General features: G+C 42.2%; 1 protein-coding gene across 2 annotated transcripts in view; it reads right to left on the bottom strand.

Moving 5' to 3' along the window:
- LOC137378138 (extracellular sulfatase Sulf-2-like) overlaps window positions 1-21,239 on the bottom strand; it is a 367,355-nt gene that overhangs the window by 69,156 nt on the left and 276,960 nt on the right. For both annotated transcript variants that reach the window (XM_068048257.1, XM_068048256.1), the window contains exon 6: window positions 9,378-9,547. In XM_068048257.1, coding sequence (XP_067904358.1) covers window positions 9,378-9,547 — 170 coding nt within the window. The remainder of the gene's footprint in view (window positions 1-9,377; window positions 9,548-21,239) is intronic.

Genomic DNA, 21,239 nt, shown 5'->3' on the forward strand with positions numbered 1-21,239 from the left:
AACATAATTAACATTTGAATTTGTTCCACTTCACAGTTTTTTTCCCCCAAAATGTACTACTACATATTTCCTCGCAGTTCAGTGAACTGCATCTGCTGCCTCTCTGTAATGTGTCCTGCCCTTCTGGATTTGCTTGCAATTTTTTTAAAATAAAAGTTTGCCATGACAACGAATTTAGTGTCATCAGAAAACTTGTGCCCATGCCTAAATCATTTACATAAATAGAGAATAACAGAGGTTCTAGCACAAATCTCTATGGGACACCATTATTCACATCCTGCCAATTCAAATACATTCATTTACTCCACTGCATTTTCTGTGTTCTAGCATGCACTCTCTCTACTTAGTTACATTCTCTTTAACACCATGTGCCTTAATTTTTCAATATCTTTTACGTGCCTTCCGAAAATGCATATTACTATCAATTGAATTACCTTTATCTAGTTCCTCTGGAATTTGCTCCCAAAATTCGACAACAATCTATCATAACTTACCTTTTACAAATCCATATTGTCCACCCCTAATTAGCCTATTTATTTATAAGTGTTCATTAATTTCACCCTGTTTATGGAGTGTAGTAGTTTACCCACCAACCGAGGTGGCAGAAATCAGGGATACGGGAGCTATAGGGGGTCTCATCTGATGCCATCCAAAGCTAACAAGGTTGATGTCCTCACTGGTAGGCAGGAGTCACAATTCACTGGGGTCAGGCCAGTGGCAGGGTGGCCCAGAAATGGTCCTCAGCCAGAATGCAGTTGCTGGGTTTGAGATACCACCACCACTTAAAATATATCCCCGCTCCTCTGGGATGGGCAATCTTCCTCTGCCTAAATTCAAGCAAGTTAAGATGGTGGTTGGGAGAGGGGGGTGGGGGCAGGGCAAGGTAGGAATGCATTGGGAACATATTATGAGCCCACCCCACTGTTATGTTAGCCATCTGCTCTGTTCCTGCCTTGTGAGGAGGGAGTTAAAACCAGGCCTTAAATTTGACTGTTATTTTCTGGTTTAAACATAATTTTTGATCTAATCTCTTTGGATGAATTAGTTTTTCAGACACCCACCACTCACAGCTGGAATAAAAACAAGAAATGCTGGAAATACTCAGCAGGTCTGGCAGCATCCGTGTTCTCACAGCTGGGATAGGTAGATATAAAAATAGATATATACATAGAGATAGAAAGATTCTTAGGTACAGAAGGAGATCTGGCTAGATACGATAGAGAAGTCATTAGATTTTGATGGATAGGTAGTGAGAGATAGTGAGATACATAATGAGATAGATAGTGAAATAGCTAGTAAGATAGGTAAAGAGAAATAGACAATGAGATAGATAGGTAGAGGCACAGTGAGATAGAGTAGATATAGACTGACAGGCTGCTGTAATTGTAAACGTTCCACTCTGATGATTGATACTTGTGAATATATGTATTTGTGAAACATTCAGTGATGTGTAAAGAAATGACCAGTTGCAGAAGCACACATCATTAAAAGACAAACAGCTATCTGACAGCTTATTGAAACTTAACTCAGGTTTCTGACACACAATAAGACAAGGTCAATACATGTCTTTGTAACATCAAAGGATATTGACAAAGTAATTCTAAAAAATAGAACCACATTAAGATTATTGTAACACATGCTAAATGATGAAATGAAGAACATAAAAGAAAATTCAGACTGAGAAAAAAAACATTTGTCCATGAATTCTGCTCCAGCTAAAGTCAATGTCTAATTACTTCAGCATAGAAACTATTTCACACCTTTTGTTGAAATGTTACGTTAACGAAGCATCATTTCTTTCTCTATTTTTATGGAAGAAAATCACATAGTCTTCACAGAAGCATAGAAAGTTTAACACACAGAAAGAGGCCACTTGGCCCATCATGTCTGTGCCAGCCGAAAAATGATCCACCTATTCAAATCCCACCTTCCAGCATCTGGTCCGTAGCCCTGCAGATTACGGCACTTGAGGTGCACATCCAGACTCCTTTTGAATGAGTTGAGGGTTTCTGTCTCAACTACCCTTTCAGGCAATGAGTTCTGGACCTCACCACCCTCTGGGTAAAAAAGCTTTTCTTCATCTCCCCTCTAATTTTTCTACCAATCACGTTAAATCTATGCCCCCTAGTCACTGACCTCTTTGCTAAGGTGAATAGGCCCTTCACCGCCACTCTATCCAGGACCCTCAAAACTTTGTACATTTCAATCAGATCTCCCCTCCGCCTTCTCTGTCCTTAATATGTCTGTAACACTCAAACGTTGTACTTAAAAGCTACTGTCCATTGCAGCCGAATCATCTTTTGGCCCCGGGACTGTTCTCTAGTGACTATCTTGTGGGGGTAAAATAAATATAGGGCTGAATTTTGTTGAGCTCCATATGTTAGGCTCTGTGGTTGGGGTGGGGCCAGAGGATCGCTGAGACAGTGGTCCGCCATGAAGCCCGACACCGGAATTGCCAGGCTGATCTTCCCGGCGGCGGTGAGGCTCCGTGGCGGCCCCCCGCCACTCGGCGATGGGACCCAATTTTAAATACTTAAATAAAGGACATGAATAAATTAACATATCTTTCACTGCGACCGATCACGGCTATCCGTGATCTTCCGTGCAGCGGGCAGCACTCGCGCCTTCACTTTTCCATCCAGGGAAAGCTGGCACAACCGAGGTGGGGAACGGGGGAACTTAGGATTTTTAGTGTAGTGGGGTGGGGGGTGGGGGAGAATGGGGTCAAATCTGCATGAGTAGTGTAGGGGAAGGGGGAAGGGATGATTTCTGCAGGGAAGGTCATATATTAAATACATGTTCTTTTTGGGGAGGGAGTGGGGGACGGAATACAGGGCAGCCATTTATTTTCTTGGTATTGGGGGGTGGGGGTGGGTACCAAAATGAATTGGGGGAGGGGTTATGGGCTGCAATTGTGGAAGTCTGGCAGCCCTTTAAAACTGGCTCCAGCGCCTGTGCAGAGGTAGCTGATGCTGTTGCTGACATCGGAGAGCCCGCCCCCACCGCGTGATTAGGGGAGTGTGGGGGCGGACTATCCAGCATCTGTAGATGAGCCACCAAGAGCGGCAGCAGGAGAATAAAATTCAGCCCATAATTTCCGAATAATTGCTTGAGGCTTGTGAAATTTCATTGTTTGTACTCTAGTCCCATGCTTATGGTCCAAGAGAAATAGCTGTTGACTTCAACCTTTTCTGTAGGGTTCATTATTATGAAGATGATCAGTATCTTGTCTCCTCTCAGTTTTTCTCCAGATAATTGAGTTCAGTTGACCTCACCATTGACCTGTCCAATGTCAATATAATTTTGATAACTTGTCAATCCAATGTCTTCAAGATGCATCCTGATTTTTCTGATTAATAATTGCCTCACAATGACAGAATGGTTTCAAAATATGATCAATAATCATTCCCAAACCCTTTTGCTTTTCAACCTCTATGAATAGAAAACCTTTTTGTCTTATATGCATTGTAACATTTTGTCCACAAGGAATTATTGTGTTAGTTTATACCGGGCTAGAATTTACCGTGAAAATAACAGTGAGGCTAATGGGGCTCTCCGTTATTTATGTGCAAATCGCACAGGCAACTTCAGGCGAGTACAGATCTGCAGTTAAACAGAAAAATCCAGAAGTCGCTGTCCGAGATACGCTGCTCCGCTGTAAACTGATTTGAAAATGGCATCTCGCTGCTGACTCTCCATCCAAATGTATTGAACAGTATAATGTTCATGTTCTGATGTCGTATATGTGGACTAAACTCGCCACAATTTTAGGGCTTCTCCATTTCAGCCTGAGTGCCCTTTGTAATGGCGTGATAAGTCTTAATTACTGACACACTACCATATTGGAACTGAAAATTAAATTTTATAAAAGTGTTGAGAATCATTCTTTCAGTTTTTAATTGTTGGAGACTTTTTTTAAAATGAAAACTTTTTTTACTTTTTCTTTCTGTCTCTTTTATCTCTCTTTTAATCCAATCTTTCTTTCCCTCTCTTTATTTCTCTTTCTGTATCTGATTTGACATTGAATTTACCATTCTAACTTACTGTTCCAGGTTCAGACTCTGTGCTGCTCATTAATAATTCTTCAATCTGTTTAGTTAAGGAGATACTCAGTTGTTTGCCCTGTTCACACAGGTCGCAGATGCCCTGTAGAGGGCATCATGCCATTTTGATGGCCCACTTGCAACAACTTGCTCTGCAAAAACTTATGGAAATTAAACAGGCAAGGGCAAGTCTAATGAATAACAGATGCCTTGTGTCACCAGTTATAGTAAATTTTGGCCCATTCTGTTACTGATATAAAGACAAATCAGTTTAGAAAGGGCTAAATCCCAGAAAGAAGTAAGTCCAGGCATGTTGATTTGGACAGTAAGTTGGAAGAAGAGATGAGTAAACCATCAAAAATGTAAACTCTTGTCGAACACATTTTTGAGACAATGGGAGTCATCCAGCACATATCCTCAAGTGTTTATGCTAAAATTATCTTTATTCTAGGGGTTGGGACATATCAAACATAAAATGTAGTTGCCATGGACTCTATCGAAAGAGTGGGAGGTGGGGATCAGTCAAAGTGATAGCTTGATTGACAACTTGGTCAGCCAATCCTTGAATCAAAGAGCTGAGGGAAAGGTACGAGGTCAGCCTATGACTCTCTATCTCCTTCTTAAGAAGTCAGTCAGTTGGGAATCTGGAACAAACCAGAGTGAACAAGAGAGCTCTCTCTTTCTAAGGTCCATGCTAGTTAGTACAGGGATTGTTAAATTGTGATGTATTTAGTTCATAGCAGTCAGGGACATTGGTTTTAATTTTTGATATTATATATAGTAGGTCTTCTTCCAAAAGTCTATTTTCTATTCATCCCTCTGTTTCCATGTAAAATAAATCAGTTTGTTGGCTTATAATTGGCTTAATTTCACTAAAGTGCTTTTCAGTCGCTTTCTGTGAAAAGGAAAATGTGGTGGTGTTTACAGCGTTTAAATATTTATGATCCCCAGGTCAAGCTATCATTAACTCAACATTGGAGAGTAAAAGTGCTTCCAGTTGATAGGAACGACGAGGTCCACTTACAGACGTCACCGTGTTATATGCATCACTAACATATAACACTAACACTTAGCTTCATTAAAATTCATCTGCTATATCTCAGCCAGTCTACAAATCTCTCTGAAAATCATCTTTTTACTCATATCTGCCCACAGAGCTTTGCGATTGCAAAAAGTAATAATACATGTACACTATTCAATGTCACTCGCAAATATTGTAAACAGCCATTGGTCCTATCCAACAGGTACTAGGAACTTGCTACCTGTGAGGAAAATAATGAAGGTTGCTTGTTTTTAGGTTCTTTCTAACCTCATTAACTCACTGCAGCCTAGGCCTGGTTATGTTTCTTTAAAAAAACTGGATATATCTTCTATTTTTATAATAGCCTTATATCCATTCTACTTGTCTTCTGTTTTATTTTTAAGAATCGCTTTACAATTAATACTCTAAGACCTCTACCACCAAATTGTTGTTAGCCTTAACTTTGACCCTATATGAAGGGTAACACAATTCAAGCCAAGCTGACCTGCTTTGTCACATTATTTTTTTAACTCGTTTTACCAAACTTTACCTCCATAGACTAAGTAACACCTGAAAAGGATTGATACTATATAATAAAAGCTGAATTCTCCTGATGGCTCAGCTAGTTTACCCAGTGACTAGCTGAACCATACAGACAGGGAGATTCAGATTTTTTTCTTGTTTCTTCATTTCTACTTAGTTAGCAGTTCTCAGTTGGGTGGTGTTTCAGATGTTAAAATTGTTGAGGGGAATATCGATCAGCTTTTCTACTTCTAAGCAATACATCAAACCCGAGCTAAAATGTGTATAGTTTGACATTGAACAACAACATGACACAGCTTGTCTATGATGCTGATCTACTGTTAGTTAACTTGCTGACTCACTGTCTGGGCTTAATAACAATGGTCACTTGTGTCTTGTACCAGAGATGAGCTACACCCATAACACTGCACTTTAAATGAATGCCTTCAAAGGAGAAATTCAGCAAGCAAAAAAGTGCAAGTTTACATGATCAGAATTAATTCCAACTTGGCACTGACATACCAAGGCCCACCTCAATGTTAATTCTAACACTGGTACAGATTGAAGCAAATGGATGTCTGCCAGTGTAAACTGCTTCTTCCTACCACCCGTCACTTTCCTCATCTCCCCAGCAGGTAATATGTGAAACAAATCTGTGTGCCTGCATGTGCAACATCTACTGTGCTCACAGATGTTGCAAATGCACTTTTGATCCAAATACAAACATAAATATTAGTGAAGTGTCTCAGCATTATAAGCAGGAAAGTCCCACTAAATCAGATTGTATCCATGCACAGATTTCTGATTGGTAATATAATTGCAAAGACATCACTTGCCAACTTCTTACTGGCATTCAATAGTTCAGTACAGAATGATCCCAGCTGTAGTATCGTGCCAGCTTTTGTGCTGTCTTGTGACCTATGCTACTGGAAACCTTGGTGTGTGTTATGACATAGAGATACCAACTCTCTTTCTGCCTTAAATGCATGGTTTTTGTCACATAGATGCAGATTTAACACAAATATCTATTTGCAATGACATATGTAACCTTATCAGACAGGACTGAACACAAAAAGCGGCTGAAGTTCAGGCTGCATTACATAAACTGATCTGTTCATGATGCTGCTAACAGGCAAAAGATTTTGTTCGCTGACAGAATTGGCACGATGTTGGTAAGTGCAGTACTTAGAACCACTACCCCACACTCCTCCATGACAGGCAAGAAGAGGGCGTAAATACTTAAATATGGTGAATATGTCCCCAACATGCTGTGCACACGCCTACCACATTGTTTTTATGGCAGCAGATATTGTGGCGCCCAAGTATCCCATCGTGAGTTAAATCTGATTCCCACTGTGCAATTGGGAGGCCAATTTAAAATTCACTGCTGCTGCGTGGGTTTCCCTGGAGTTGACAAATCTGGCAGTGAAATGGAGGTGGGAGCTGCCAGCTCCCCAAGGTAAGTGCCTTTTCCAGAACTTCCTATTCGCCAGGAGGAGCAGGAATGATCCTCCACAGTCCCTCAAGGAAGCCTTCTGCCTCTCCCATGCTGACTGCAGTCACTCTCCCTCCTCCATGATCGCTGACCTCTCCCCCTGCAGCAGCAATGGCTGCAAAAATTAAATTGAATTTTTCTTATGTATAAGGATTTTGGGTACAATTATTTGCAGTTAGACACTCAGATAATGTGTTATATCTTTACACATTGTCATCTCCATTCCAAAGTGCTTTCTGCTGAGGGACATGTAATTTTTTTTAAAAATGGATTGGGACATTTACCATGGGAGACCTGACTTGAAGGATGGGAAACCTGATGTATTGGTAAGTTTGTAAGATGTGTATTTTTGATAAAACCTAATGAAAGTAAAAATATTGACAGGTTTCCTAAAGAGTCAAAGCATTTCATCTCTTTGGTGCTGAAATCGTGCACAATTTTTTTTGGGGCTCCATGTTAATACAGTTAATAACATGCTTAAAATAAAAGGGATCAGCACTGAGTTATCACAAAGGGATTTTACATAAATGCCAGAGGAAAGTAAAGCCCTGTTTGCTTCTGTTGGGTCTGGATTATTTGACTAGGTATTAATTGGGAAGTAGCGTTTTCCAAAAACAGGCAAACTGTTCCTTTGAGATCTATTAAACAGCAAGTTTTAAATAATTAGGAGAGACATGAACAGCATTTAAACTCATTTTCATTCATTTCCCATTTTTAAATAGCTGTTTGCCCCTAATTTTCCTTCTGATTTTCACCTTTTACCTCTCCCTTCCTGTCAGTAGCTACCCATTCTTGGGGTACTGCTTGACAAGTGAGGGGTGGCCCCTCTAATATCTTATCCAAGTGAAATTCTTCTTGCACAAACCAGCTCAGAGTTCTGTGAGCTATTATGCAATGGGAGCTATTCCAATTAAGTTCATAAACTATTCCCATGTGGTTTCCATGCAGATATACTTCCAGAAGGAATCACTGGATAGAAAGAAAGATTTTTCCCCTTCTAAGTTCAGGAAGAATAAGATGATTTGCAAATTCCTTTGTCCCATCATTGCAGGTGAGACTAGCTAACTCAGCAGTTTTGGGAATGAACCTAGGGCCTAGCTGTCTACATAGCTCAGTACCACAACATAACACATACTCTGTTTCCTCAATGAATCACAGTAGTGAACCAGTTTCAGCGTAAATCTACAATGGATTGCTTGTAAGTTGCTTGAAGGTCTAAATAAGAGAACTGTAATGCCCACTGCATCTCTTGGATAGTTATGTCATACACAGAAGGAGCCATGATGAAATGAACAATGTATTGGAGTTATGAAAATAAAAAGCCAACTGTTAAACTAAAACACAAGAACATGGACACTTGTATCAAAATGGAGTAGCAGTCATGTGATCCCCACCTGTACTGGAAATCAACAAACCTGTCTGCAAAGATGAAACTCATTAACTGCATCTGAATAGTTCTGGGGAGAACCCATTGAAATTGAAAGGAGCATTATTACATATTGATGACTCCTATCTACATGAACAAACTAACAAAGGGTTCTGGAGACAAACTGATCACAGCCCAAAACAAAATGAATAGGTTTGAGTAGCACCATTATAACAGAATGGTCCCCATTCAGACATTAACAGATAGCCATGGTTTCCATAATCTGGTCTATTGTGTGGTTACATCAGGGGAGAGGGCCATGTTTCACCGAACAGAAAATCAATAGTAACAGAGTTTTATCTTAAAAGGTAGCCCTCTGGAGAGACAGCAGAGATTGAGAAAAAAAGCAACGAAAGCCAGTCCTGCCAAGGCTGTGAAATTGGCCTGCACAAGGAAGAAGCCCTGTTTCTAATTCTACACTTCAACTTGCTGCAGCAGAGAACTTAAAGTGACCACTGCCTCCAGTCTGAAGTTTAACCACCAGAAATCTTCAACACCTCAGCAAGTTCACGGCTACAAACATCCAGGCCTGCACCTTTGAAAATACCTTTCCTTCCAACAAGATATAATAGGTTTTCTGTGAACTATGAACTCCCTTTGAAGTTAAATTGCATCCTACTCTTTTTCTATCTATCTATTGTGTATGTATATGCGTGTGAATGCTTGAGTGGGTGAAGGTTGTGAAATTCAGGTTTTTGCTGTCTAACTAAATGTAATCCTTTAAAAAAAAAATACCTATGAGAAAACTTGTTGTTTGTATGTTAACTTGACCCTAAAACACCCAGGGTCTAACACACCATTTTTACCAAAACACGATTGCGGTCAGTTGTAACATTTACAAGACTGAATTGTAACACTGTTAACACTCACATGTGCTGAGAAGCATTGGGGAAAAGGTTAGAGAATTGTGGAGCTGAGTCCTCAGGGCCATGGGGTGCTGCGTGACTGATCAACAGCATAACCGGTCTGTGTGGATAAATCTTCTTGGATAATTTAAAGTAATTGATGCTGTCATTTGTCATCAAGTCTGTTAGGTAATCCTACCAAAACAGAAGTGTAATGTATTGAACGTTAAGTGATAAAGAACCATTTTTTTTTTTGAAAGCACAATAAGGACATTTTCAGTTTCAGAACCTTTCCTTGCAATATGTTAATTGAAAAATAGTTTCCATCACAGAAAAAACATGACTAACAATTCTAATTATATTTAATTATATATATTATATAAACATTCTTAGATTGCATTTTAATTAGTGTATTCTCATTGGAAACATAATAATTTCAGCTGAAGGATCTGAAGTATATTCATGTTTAGAGTCATGGGCATCAATTAAAAAATGCAAACCAGTTAAAATTCTAGTACAATAATAAAAGCAAAATACTGCAGATGCTGGAAATCTGAAACAAAACAAAAAAGTGCAGGAAATACTCAGCAGGTCCGGCAGCATCTGTGGAGAGAGAAGCAAAGCTAACGTTTCAGGTCTGTGACGTTTCATCAGAACTGGCAAAGGTTAGAAAAGTTTTAACAATTGAAGGGGAGGGGAGTGGGGGAGAGAGAAAGCAGTGAAGGTGAACAAGGTAAAACAGACAAACGAAAATCCCATCGGAGAAAAGAGCAGAACTTCTTCAAGGTAGGCATCCCTGGAAGAGAAGTGGCAGTGAATTAAACACTAAAATAAAAACAAAATACTGTAGATGCTGGAAATCTGAAATAAAACACTTAAAATACTTTGGTAAACAGTATTTCTATCATTTTGGAAACATTTACTGTAGTTTTATATCAGCAGATATTTGAACATTGGTTTCAAAGGCATTGATACCTTCCTTAGAACTTGTGTTGTAGAAAGTTTACTTTTCTCCTAAAGATCTCAGTTATTATATCACTCAGGCCACATACAAACCTCAAAAACAATGAATCTTACTTACATCTGCAGAACATCCGAATCCTCATAATACCTGTCCTTCCAATAGCCTGCTAAAACTGTACTTTCCTTTACACTACATAATAATCCACCACTTCAGCTGTCACTTCCCTTCTCTATCATTTGAACTATTAGGGAATTGAATGTTTTGTCCACATGCTCCCTTTTAGTTGAATGAAACCAGGTCAATTTAGCAGTTTTTGTTTCTGTAGCCCCAGTTATACACCAGCCACATCTGATTGACCAATTTCCAGAGTAAATAGTAAGATTATCCACCTGGTCATTCCCTTAGTCAGGTTTCCCTTGATAGTTTCTGTAAGGTAGCTACATGAAGTATTCTTCACTCTTTAACAGACATTATTGTTTAAATTTGGTCAACATTCACAACAATGTTTTTGTCAGATGTTTCAATAGCATGATACTACTCTGTTGATTATCATTTAATATTATTAATTTCTTGTACACTCACTCTGTGTAATGTACTCTAATTTAGGTTGATTTATTTTATTTAATCTTCGGCAACCGAAAAATAGGTGAGATTTCTTGTACATCCCTTGCAATTTAGGATCAGGAATGGTGAAGACAGCATCTCTATTTAGTAGCATAGAGAATCCATTATTTACTGGGACTGGTCTGAACTATACAATAGACAGCGGTATTTTCCCCTCAGATTCTTAGGCACAACTGCAGCAGTGACCATAAGGCACATTTGAGGTCTCTTGTTCTAATTACACCATACTTTTGTACTAGAATCTGGGTCAAGGCCAGAGTGCCAAGGTCCACATACTGTATGTTTCTGAGGCTGGGTGAAAGCACTAAATTCAAGATTTTGGGGAAAGGGGTCTCCCACCGGAATGGACATTTTTTGAGAGAAAAGCCATATCTTGGAGATATCACTGGTGCAAAAAAACCCCATCAGTATTACCTGAGAATATTAAGTAGTTATTGTCTCGTAGACAAGGAAATTGCACCATTAGAAACATATTAATAACAGTCGATTTTTGCAAGTTAATCAACAAGACATTATAAAAAGCCAGCCCCAATGCGATGGCATGACAGAAATCAACTAGAAGAGAAAAAAAATTAACAATTAAGCACCAAAAGAGCTACATATTATACTAATTTCTCCTAAGAGGCACTAAAAACAGGAAGGCCTGGCTGTGGAAGTTGAATAACAGTAACAGGATTCAGAAAGCCTTCTCAAAACTGAGGAAAAAGGAACTGAGCTCTTGTGATGGTATACAGGGCAGGAGTGGAGTAGTTAGAGAACATCAGGACCCAATATGTAAACTTCCCAGCATCCATCATAAAGGTTAATTTTCCACCATGTGTAAGGGATGAATGAATGAGGAAGGAAACTTTATTTCCATACAACTGCATTCAGTTAAATTATTTTCCCCTAAGGAGAGAAACATGGGAAAGTACATGCTATTAAAGATGGCTATCCATCTGACCGGTCCTAAAAACCAACATCTCTTAATCTCAAATATCTAATTCTTCAATAATATCTATCTCAAGTGCCTCCATGGGAAATCCATTCCATTAGTTCATTACTCTCTGCATAAAGTGGCTAACTCTAAGCTGTCTATGCAGTTTTCTGCATTTACGCTTCAACCCATCCCCTGGTCTCTAGACTTCATGCTTACTACCAGATTTCAAATTACTTATTTTCTTTGGCGTTTTGAATACTTGAATAATATCTCCCGGAGCCTTCTCTGCTCCAGAGAAAACAACCCCAGTCTGATATTGCTCTCTTCTTTGCTCAAACAGGTTAAGCTAGGTATCAGTTTGGTTGCTCTTTTCTTCACTCCTCCAATGGCTGGATGTTCTTGCTGTAGTATGGCAATCAGAATTGTACACAGTACTCCAGATATGGCCGTATCAGTGCCTTCTACAGACTTCTTATCAACTCCTGGGATTTGTGCTCTATGCTTCTGCCAATATTTCCCAAGATCTGGTTAGTTTCCCATACTGCTGCTACACACTGGAAATTGGGAAATTAAAAGGAAGAGGGGAAAGGGATGGGGGTCTCTTCTGAAGGCAGGCAAGGAGGTGGCAGGGAGGTTCAGGAATGGTGTTTCAGAGGGTGGCCCAAGGTTCCTGAAGAAGCAGTCAATAATGAAAGGGGTGGGAATGCATTTATTCAGCAATAACTTGTTTTAGGACTTTAGACCAAATGGGGGAAGGTTGGAGATAGGAGGTGTTTAGAAAGGATGGAGAATTTAAGAGTTTTTATGACCTATTTAAAATAAACAGGATGATACCTATATTAAAATAGCGAACAGAGGACTGATACAGACACACTGGGCAGAAGTTTTGCTTCAGGGTCGGGACCCTGACTTCGGGTGCATTTCCAGGTCTCAACCCCGTGTCGTTTCAGCGTCAGACACCCGATGCAATTTTATGAAGGGATGGCCAATTAGTGGCCAGGATGTGCACTTGCCGTCCAATTAAGAATGGTGGGCGAGTTCCTGAGGCTGGAGAGCGAATAGGAGGCCCTCCAGCACCGAGAAAGCAGCATCCCCACTGTCAGAGGTGGGCGCTGCGATGTAGCTGAGAGAGAGAGAGGGCACCTCAAACTTGGAGGCATTATCTCAAAGTTTATAAAATTTCTTCAATAAAAACTGGCCACAGCGCCATTGTGGAGGGGGAGTCGCTTCACACGGCAGCCAGTGGCCACAGCTGTGACCATTTATGTCATGGTTGCAGGGTGATAGGGTTTAAAAACCAACTGGAGTGCTGCCCGCCATCACCCCGCCCCCCCACCCCCCCAACCACCCCGGCCACCCAGTCCGGTTTGATGTCGGGAGGCTGCCTCCATCGCTTGGCCAAGTTCCGGCCACCGCCAGAGACCCACCTGCTGACTGAAAAATTCCAGTTGGCGGTGGGAGAGGGGCCTTAATAGGCACATTAATATCCCTAATAGCCATATCCCACCTGAACTGGCATGTTCCCAACTCCAGTCCCGTCTCCTCTGGAAATCGAGAATTCTGCCCATTAAGTGTTGATCTATTAATATTGGCAACATTAATTTTTAGACTCATGTTTCAGTGACATAGCACTTAAAATAGTCATCCAGATCAGAAGGCTACCACTGCATGGTGAGCTTTTACATTCTAAGATCAGTTATAAATAATAATTTAAAAATGGGCAGTGGAGTGTATTTTTTGATGAATAGTCAAGGATAAGGCAATTGTCAGATATTCTTTCTGGAGCAGTGACTCCAGGGAATTCTTTGAAAGACTTCTGAAGCCTCTGTAACGTTTTCTCAATGCCAGGTTTGCTGCTGTTCAATGAAACAAAAAGTGGATAAATCCCTGCAAGAAATGAAAACATTGCACTATTCTGAAATATCAAATTTACAAACTCATAACATGTTAGAGTTGAAATAATCTGGCAGTGTTAGCAGGGTATATAACCCTGTTAGTAGGGTATGATGATCCTCCCATTGCTTCGATGGACGATTGCTGCTCTGTTAGAGAGTTTGCCAGCCTCTGACTGGCCAACAGCTCTCAGCAGGCGGGACTTCCATCAACGAGGTCCTCGATCCCAGGGAAGGCCCACCTCTGTCCACTTAAGTGCCTAATTGGCACCTGATTTGGCGGGCCTTCCCCAGAGGAGGGGACATGGGGCTCTCGTTGGCGCTTTTTCCGGTGGTCAAGTCCCCGTCGCCAGAACAAAATCCTGGCCTAAGTCTCCGTTAGAGGGGTGGGTGAAGGCTCTGGCTTTGTAGCATGCTTGCTTGTTCTGTTGGGACCTGACTCTGTTCTCCTTAAATGTTGAGATTGCTTGATGACAGAGACTTCTCCAGTTGGATCTGTCCATGGTTGTTTTTTCCCATGTCGTGGGGTCCAACTTACAGGCTACGAGATTTGCTTTCAGAATGTCTTTGAATCTAAGTTTGGGACATCCTTTGGTGCGGGTTCCTGTGCTCAGATGGCTGTAGATTACTGCCTTTGCTATGCGGGAATCCTCCAATGCAAACCACATGGCTGACCCAGCGAAGCTGAGCTCTGATGAGTAGGTTCTCGATACCAGGTACGCGGCACCTTGCAAAAACTTCAGTGTTAGGGAATGTGTCCTGCCACTTGATGTTGCAGATAGATCTTAAACAGCGAAGGTGGAATGCATCTCGTTGCTTTACGTGATGCCGGTAGGTTGTCTCTGCCTCACAGCCATAAGGAAGTGTCATGAAGACCCCCAAGAATGAGGCATATTAATTTTGCCATGTGAACATCAATTTTAAACTGTTGCTGGAGTGAAGAAATGACTTGTTTGTAGAGATCACCAGACATTTGGCTGGAGGACATTTGCATATTAAGAGACAGTGAGAGACAAAGGAATTGCTCACTGTTTCAATTAACAGAGATTGGTCTGGGCAATGGTGATTCATATCTTGTCAGTGTAAGAGACAGAACTACACAACCCCCCCACCAACCAACCCCCTCATCACCACCCCCCCCCCCCCCACCCCCGTCCACCGAGAACTTTGAAACGCACAAATCACAGGAGCGGATATTCCCAAATAAAGGGTTAGTCACATGACTAACCTGCTGGCCAACTTGGAGTTTTGAACTGTGCACACAGGACAGTTTGAAGACAGACTGCAGATTGCAACTGAACCTGGAACAAGACAGCCTCTCTCCTGGCTGACTCCCTCTCGCTTTCTCACTAGCCAGCTTTCTCCGGACTCAGTGAAGTCACTTAAACCTCAAGAGAAAAGACCCCTACATCGTAAGTTAAGTTAAAGTGTGCACTGGGCCCCAACGAACGGCAACACTTACCGGCAACCAAGGACTCCACATTGAACTCAAAGGACGGTATTTACAACCCAGCTATTGCCTCAAGCTTTTCCCCTTTATTCTTTCTACCTTTTCTGTCTCTATCGGCATGTGTGTTTATCACATATGAACACTAGTGTGGTCGCATCACTTTTGCCAGGCAATGGGCGATTTCATCATCCAAAGTGGTGTTGTTGGAGAGCATGCTCCCAAGGTAGCAGAGTTCAGAACGGAGTTGAGGGGTGTATTGTTGATCATGACAATGGATATATGAACTAGGAGTAGGAGTAGGCCATTCAGCCTCTCGAGCCTGCTTTGCCATTTCATAGGATCAGGCCTGATCTGTTTGTGGACTCAAATCCACTTTCCTGCCTTCCCTCGATACCCTATGATTCCCTTATTTGTCAAGAATCTGTCTGCCTCTACCTTAAAAACATTCAATGACCCTACCTCCACCGCTCTCCGGGGAAGAGAGTTCCACAGACTCGCGACCCTCTGAGAGAAAAAATGTCTCCTCATCTCTGTCTGAAATGAGAGACCCCTTATTTTAAAACTGTGTCCCTTAGTTTTAGTCTCTCCCACAAGGGAAACATCCTTTCAATAACCACCCTGTCAAGACCCCTCAGGAGTCCTGGAGTTTTTGGCCATGGGCAGGTTGGTACAAGATATCTGTCTTTTTCAGACTTATTGTAAGGCTAAAGCATTCTGAGCCTTGGGAAAAGCAGTCAACAAACAGCTAGATGTCTTCCGGAGTGTGTGCTATGGATACACAGTTGACGGCAAACAAGAGTTCACTTAGTAGTTGTTCTTTGATCTTTGCAGATTGAAAAGGTTGTCATCTGTCCTGAACTGAATGTGCACTCCTATATCCAGATCTTTGACTGCATACAGGAGCATAGCTGAAACATAGATTGCAAAGAGAACTGGAGCCATTACGCAGCATTTGATAAGGCACCATTCTGCCTCATGCTGGCCATCATGCCGTCATGAAATGAGTGGATGACCCTGATCATCTTCTCAGGGCAGCTAAATTTGTACAGCACCTGCCACGTGCCTTCACGGTTTATTGTGTCCAAGGCCTTGGTCAGGTCGAAAAACACCATGTAGAGGTGTTTGTTCTGTTCGTGGGACTTGTTTTGAATTTGATGCGCCACAAAGACTGTGTTGACTGTTCCTTGTGGGTCACGACACAGGGGGGGCCGGTAAAATTTTGTGGGAAGAGCCACACCTCAACCCACGACGTCGAGAAGAACCAGCCGGATATTACTGGTGGTGGGGGGACCTTGGCGCGGCCCCCGCCACCACCTGGCGGCAAGCTCTTCAGCTGCATATTCAAATGAACCGAAATGAGATGCAACTAAACTTACCTGCAGGTGGTGCACATCCCACGCAGACTCTGAACTCAGCTTACGCGCCTTCGAAACTCCGTATGGAGTTTCGAGGCAAGAATCTGGCAGGGAGGGGAGAAGAACAAAATTTTCAGGGCTGGAGGAGTGTGGAAAACATTTTTTATTGGCTGTGGGGATGGTGGGAATGAGTTGAAGGGCAAAAAGTGCAGAGTTGAAGGGCAAAAAGTGCAAAGTTTTGGGCTGTCAAGAGTGGTTTTTCGGGGAGGAGAGGGCAATAAATTTACTGTGCGATTTCTGCGGGGGGTGGAAGTGGCATTTTTATGTAAAATGTACTGTTTTTATTAAAAGTTAAAGGCCTGGTCCCTTTAAAAATTAAAATCTCCACTGAGGGCTGCCGCTCCGCCCCCTCTATTTAAATGAGCCCCTGTGTGTAATATCGCGGGGGCTCAGGGACGGCACATCCGCGCGGGATGCACGCCGCCATTAGAACGCACTGCTACGAGCTGCAGCACACTCATAAAATTCAGCCCCTTTAGTGCAGGGAAATGTCCCCAGGCACTTCACAAGGGACTTTAATCATAAAAATTAACATTGAGCCAAAGTGGAAATATTAGGAAGGTTGACTTAAAGCTTGGTCAAAGAGATGGGTTTTTCGGAGTATCTTGGAGGAGGAGAAGGAGGTGAAGAGACAGAAATATTTCAAGAAGGAATTCTAGAACGTGGGGCCTAAGCAGCTGGAAGCATGGCCAACGGTGGGGCAAAGGCAGGTGGAATATACAAGAAGTCAGAGTCAGAGCAGCGAAGAGTTCAGGGGGTGGTGCTGTAAGGATAGAGATGGTTACAGAGATAGGGAGGGGCAAGACTATGAAGGTATTTAAATGCAAGGATGAGAATTTCAGATTTGAGGTGTTGGGGAAATGGAAATTAATGTAAGTCAGCAAGGTCAGGCGTGATGGATGGGTAAGACTTGGTGTGGGATAGGATATGGACAGAACTTTGAGTATGTTGAAGATTATGGAGCCTGAAAATGGGAGGCTGGCCAGGAGAAAGCTTGAACAGGTTTCAGCAGTAAATGTGTAGAGGCTGGAGTGGAGGTGGGCAATGTTATGGCGCTGAAATAGGCATTCTTTGTGTTGGAGAGGATATAGAGCTGAAGCTCAGAACAGAGTCAAATAGAAATCCTACATTGTGAACAGTTTGGTTCAACCTAAGACAATGGTTGGGGAGGTAGGTGGAATCAGTGGCGAGGGTACAAAGTTTGTGGCGGGACCAAAGACAATGGCTGGAACAAGTTGTGGCTCATTCAGCCTAATAATACTAAAGCAGCGTAGGTGTCGAAAAAGATGGTGGAGAGATACAGTAGCATAGTATTATTTACTGAACTAGTAATTCAGAGGCCTGAACTAATGATCTGGAGACATGAATTCAAATTCCACCACAGCAATAGAAAATTTAATTCAGTTAATTAAATAAATCTGGAATAAAATGCTAGTATTAATAATGATGACCATGAAACTACTGGATTGCGTAAAAACTGATCTGGTTCACTAATATCCTTTATGGAAGGAAATTCCCTATCCATACTCAGTCTTTGACTCCAGACCTATAGCAATTTGCTTGACTCTTAACTGCCCTCTGAAATGGCCTAGCAAGCCACTCAGTTGTATCGACAGGGCAATAAATGCTGTCCTTGCCAGTGACGTGAATGAATAAAACAAAAGGTACAGCTGAGTGTAATCAGCATATATATGCAACCTGACCCCACGTCAGATGAAGTTTCTAAGGGGTGGCAAGTAGTTGTAAAAGACTTACATTCAAGTTTCAGGAGAGAAGCCATGATTTAGTTTATTGTTTTAATTTTCCTTCCAACACATCAACTGGATGAGAAAATTGTAAATGGAAGACAATCTTGTTCATCAAATAATGTTGAGAACATTTTTGCTTATAAATATACAACATAATTCCAATCAAAAAAGTGACTAGCTAAATTAAATACCTTTTCATAAATTAATGCACCTTTAAACACATCACTTAAATAGTTCAGTTATGCTCTCTTTTCCTAATAGTTAATTTGAACTGAAGGCACCTATCATTTGCATGTTTTTCTCCAGATCATTAAAAAGACTCTGCAGGCAACTATGCTAAGTAATGCAGCAGTTACTTTCACTGACCTATATCTTTAGTGCTGAAATGTAGGGTATTAACCATTTTCCTACACACCCACTGTGGTTCTGAAAACTCTGCTGTACAAATTAAGTTGTGACTGAAGAATTGTAGCTGCAATGCCACGTAGGATAAAACAACAGTTATACTGCCACAATCACAGTGATGGCATCAGGTGCATCTCAGTGACGAGCATCAGTATAACTCTCAATAGGCAGATTCTGATCTGACTTCTGAATGTATTAAAGCCAGTGCCCCTTTCAGATGTCTTTCAGGAAGCTACTGCTTGGGTTATATATGATGTGGAATATAACCCCAGTCCAATGTAAATTCAGGTTTATAAAGTCTTCAGGCCATCGGTTGGAAGTCCTGGTACTTCATTAATTTAGCATTGAGTCTGTAATGTTCTGAAGAAGCAGACATTACCACTGTGATCTCATAACATTAATATATGCATCCACTACCTCATGGTCAAAGTGCATTGCACAGTCACAATATAGCTATTGTCAGACTTGCTCTGCACTCTATGGCATGGTTTTTATCATGCCTGTGATGTTGGGCTCCATGGCAGGTGGCCGGAATATGGGTCTGGCAGTGGCCCGCCACGGTGGCTGATGCCATTAGGGCCCGGCCCGATCCTCCCAGTGGCGGCGAAGCTCTGTGGCAGCACTCCCTCTGCTGGACAATGGGAACAGTATTTCAATATTTAAATGAACTTACCTGAAATCTTCCGGGCCCTCCGCAATCTTTGGTGTGGCAGCCGGCACTCCCACACCTTCAATTCCCCATCCGGGGAAAGCCAGCATGACACTGGTGGGGAGGGGGGAGGAGTTAAGATTTTCAGTGTTGGGGTGGGAAGGGGTGACGGGGTCAAATAAACGTAGTGAGTGTAGGGAATGGTGGGAAGGGGTGAACTTTAAACTTGGTGCAGTTTGTTGGGGGGGGGGTGGGGAAGTGTCTTGGGGGGTGGTGGGGGGGAAGGGCTATTGTTATTGGAAGGTGGGAAAGGGGCGTTAGAAATTTATTGGATAAATTTTGGGGAGACACTGCTTTAAAAATTCAAATTGACTGGTAGGGCTGGCTCCCTTTAAAAATGGCCCGCACGTGTGGGCTGCTATTTTTTTGAGCTTGCTGCCGAGATCAGCGGCAGGCTCTTAAAATCCAGCCCTATATCTACCAGTTTTGTAGTATAATGTTAATCTTTAAATATAACTTGAATAACCTCAATTAATGCCTATACTCAAGCACATTCATGCATGCATATGTATGCGCACATACAGACACACATACATATATATGTGCACACAGTGGTTTGTAAAAACAGAGTCACTTTTAGCCACTGTGGTATTCTATATACATATAACTGAATCAATTAGTAAATAGTAAAAAGTACGGAAAGTCCTCATCAGGGAACTCCTCTTTGCTGACGATGCTGCTTTAACATCTCACACTGAAGACTGTCTGCAGAGTCTCATTGACAGGTTTGCGGCTGCCTGCAACGAATTTGGCCTAACCATCAGCCTCAAGAAAATGAACATCATGGGACAGGACGTCAGAAATGCCCCATCCATCGATATCAGCGACCACGCTCTGGAAGTGGTTCAAGAGTTCACCTACCTAGGCTCAACTATCACCAGTAACCTGTCTCTCAATGCAGAATTAAACAAGTGCATGGGAAAGGCTTCCTCCACTATGTCCAGACTGGCCAAGAGAGTGTGGGAAAATGGCAGACTGACACAGAACACAAAAGTCTAAGTGTATCATGCCTGTGTCCTCAGTACCTTGCTCTACGGCAGCGAGGCCTGGACAACATACATCAGCCAAGAGCGACGTCTCAATTCATTCTATCTTCGCTGCCTCCGGAGAATCTTTGGCATCAGGTGGCAGGACCGTATCTCCAACACAGAAGTCCTTGAGGCGGCCAACATCCCCAGCATATACACCCTACTAAGTCAGCGGCGCCTGAGATGGCTTGGCCATGTGAGCCGCATGGAAGATGGCAGGATCCCCAAGGACACATTGTACAGCGAGCTCGTTACTGGTATCAGACCCACCGGCCGTCCATGTCTCCGCTTTAAAGACGTCTGAAAACGCGACATGATGTCTTGTGACATTGATCACAAGTCGTTGGAGTCAGTTGCCAGCGATCGCCAGAGCTGACAGGCAACCATAAAGGCGGGGCTAAAGTGTGGCGAGTTGAAGAGACGTAGCAGTTGGCAGGAAAAAAGACAGAAGCGCAAGGAGAGAGCCGACTGTGTAACAGCCCCGACAACCAATTTTATCTGCAGCACCTGTGGAAGAGTCTGTCACTCTAGAATTGGCCTTTATAGCCACTCCAGGCGCTGCTTCACAAACGACTGACCACCTCCAGGCACTTACCCATTGTCTCTCGAGACAAGGAGGCCAAGGATTGAAGATTGAAAAAGAAATGAGTAAATAGTGACTTGAGGGTCCTGTCCCTGGATGCCACCACAGTTGATATTGACCCAGATTTTCCTGCAATTATGAGATTGGCAA

The sequence above is a fragment of the Heterodontus francisci genome, chromosome 16 (genome assembly GCF_036365525.1).
Source record: "Heterodontus francisci isolate sHetFra1 chromosome 16, sHetFra1.hap1, whole genome shotgun sequence".
NCBI classification, from domain to species: domain Eukaryota; kingdom Metazoa; phylum Chordata; class Chondrichthyes; order Heterodontiformes; family Heterodontidae; genus Heterodontus; species Heterodontus francisci.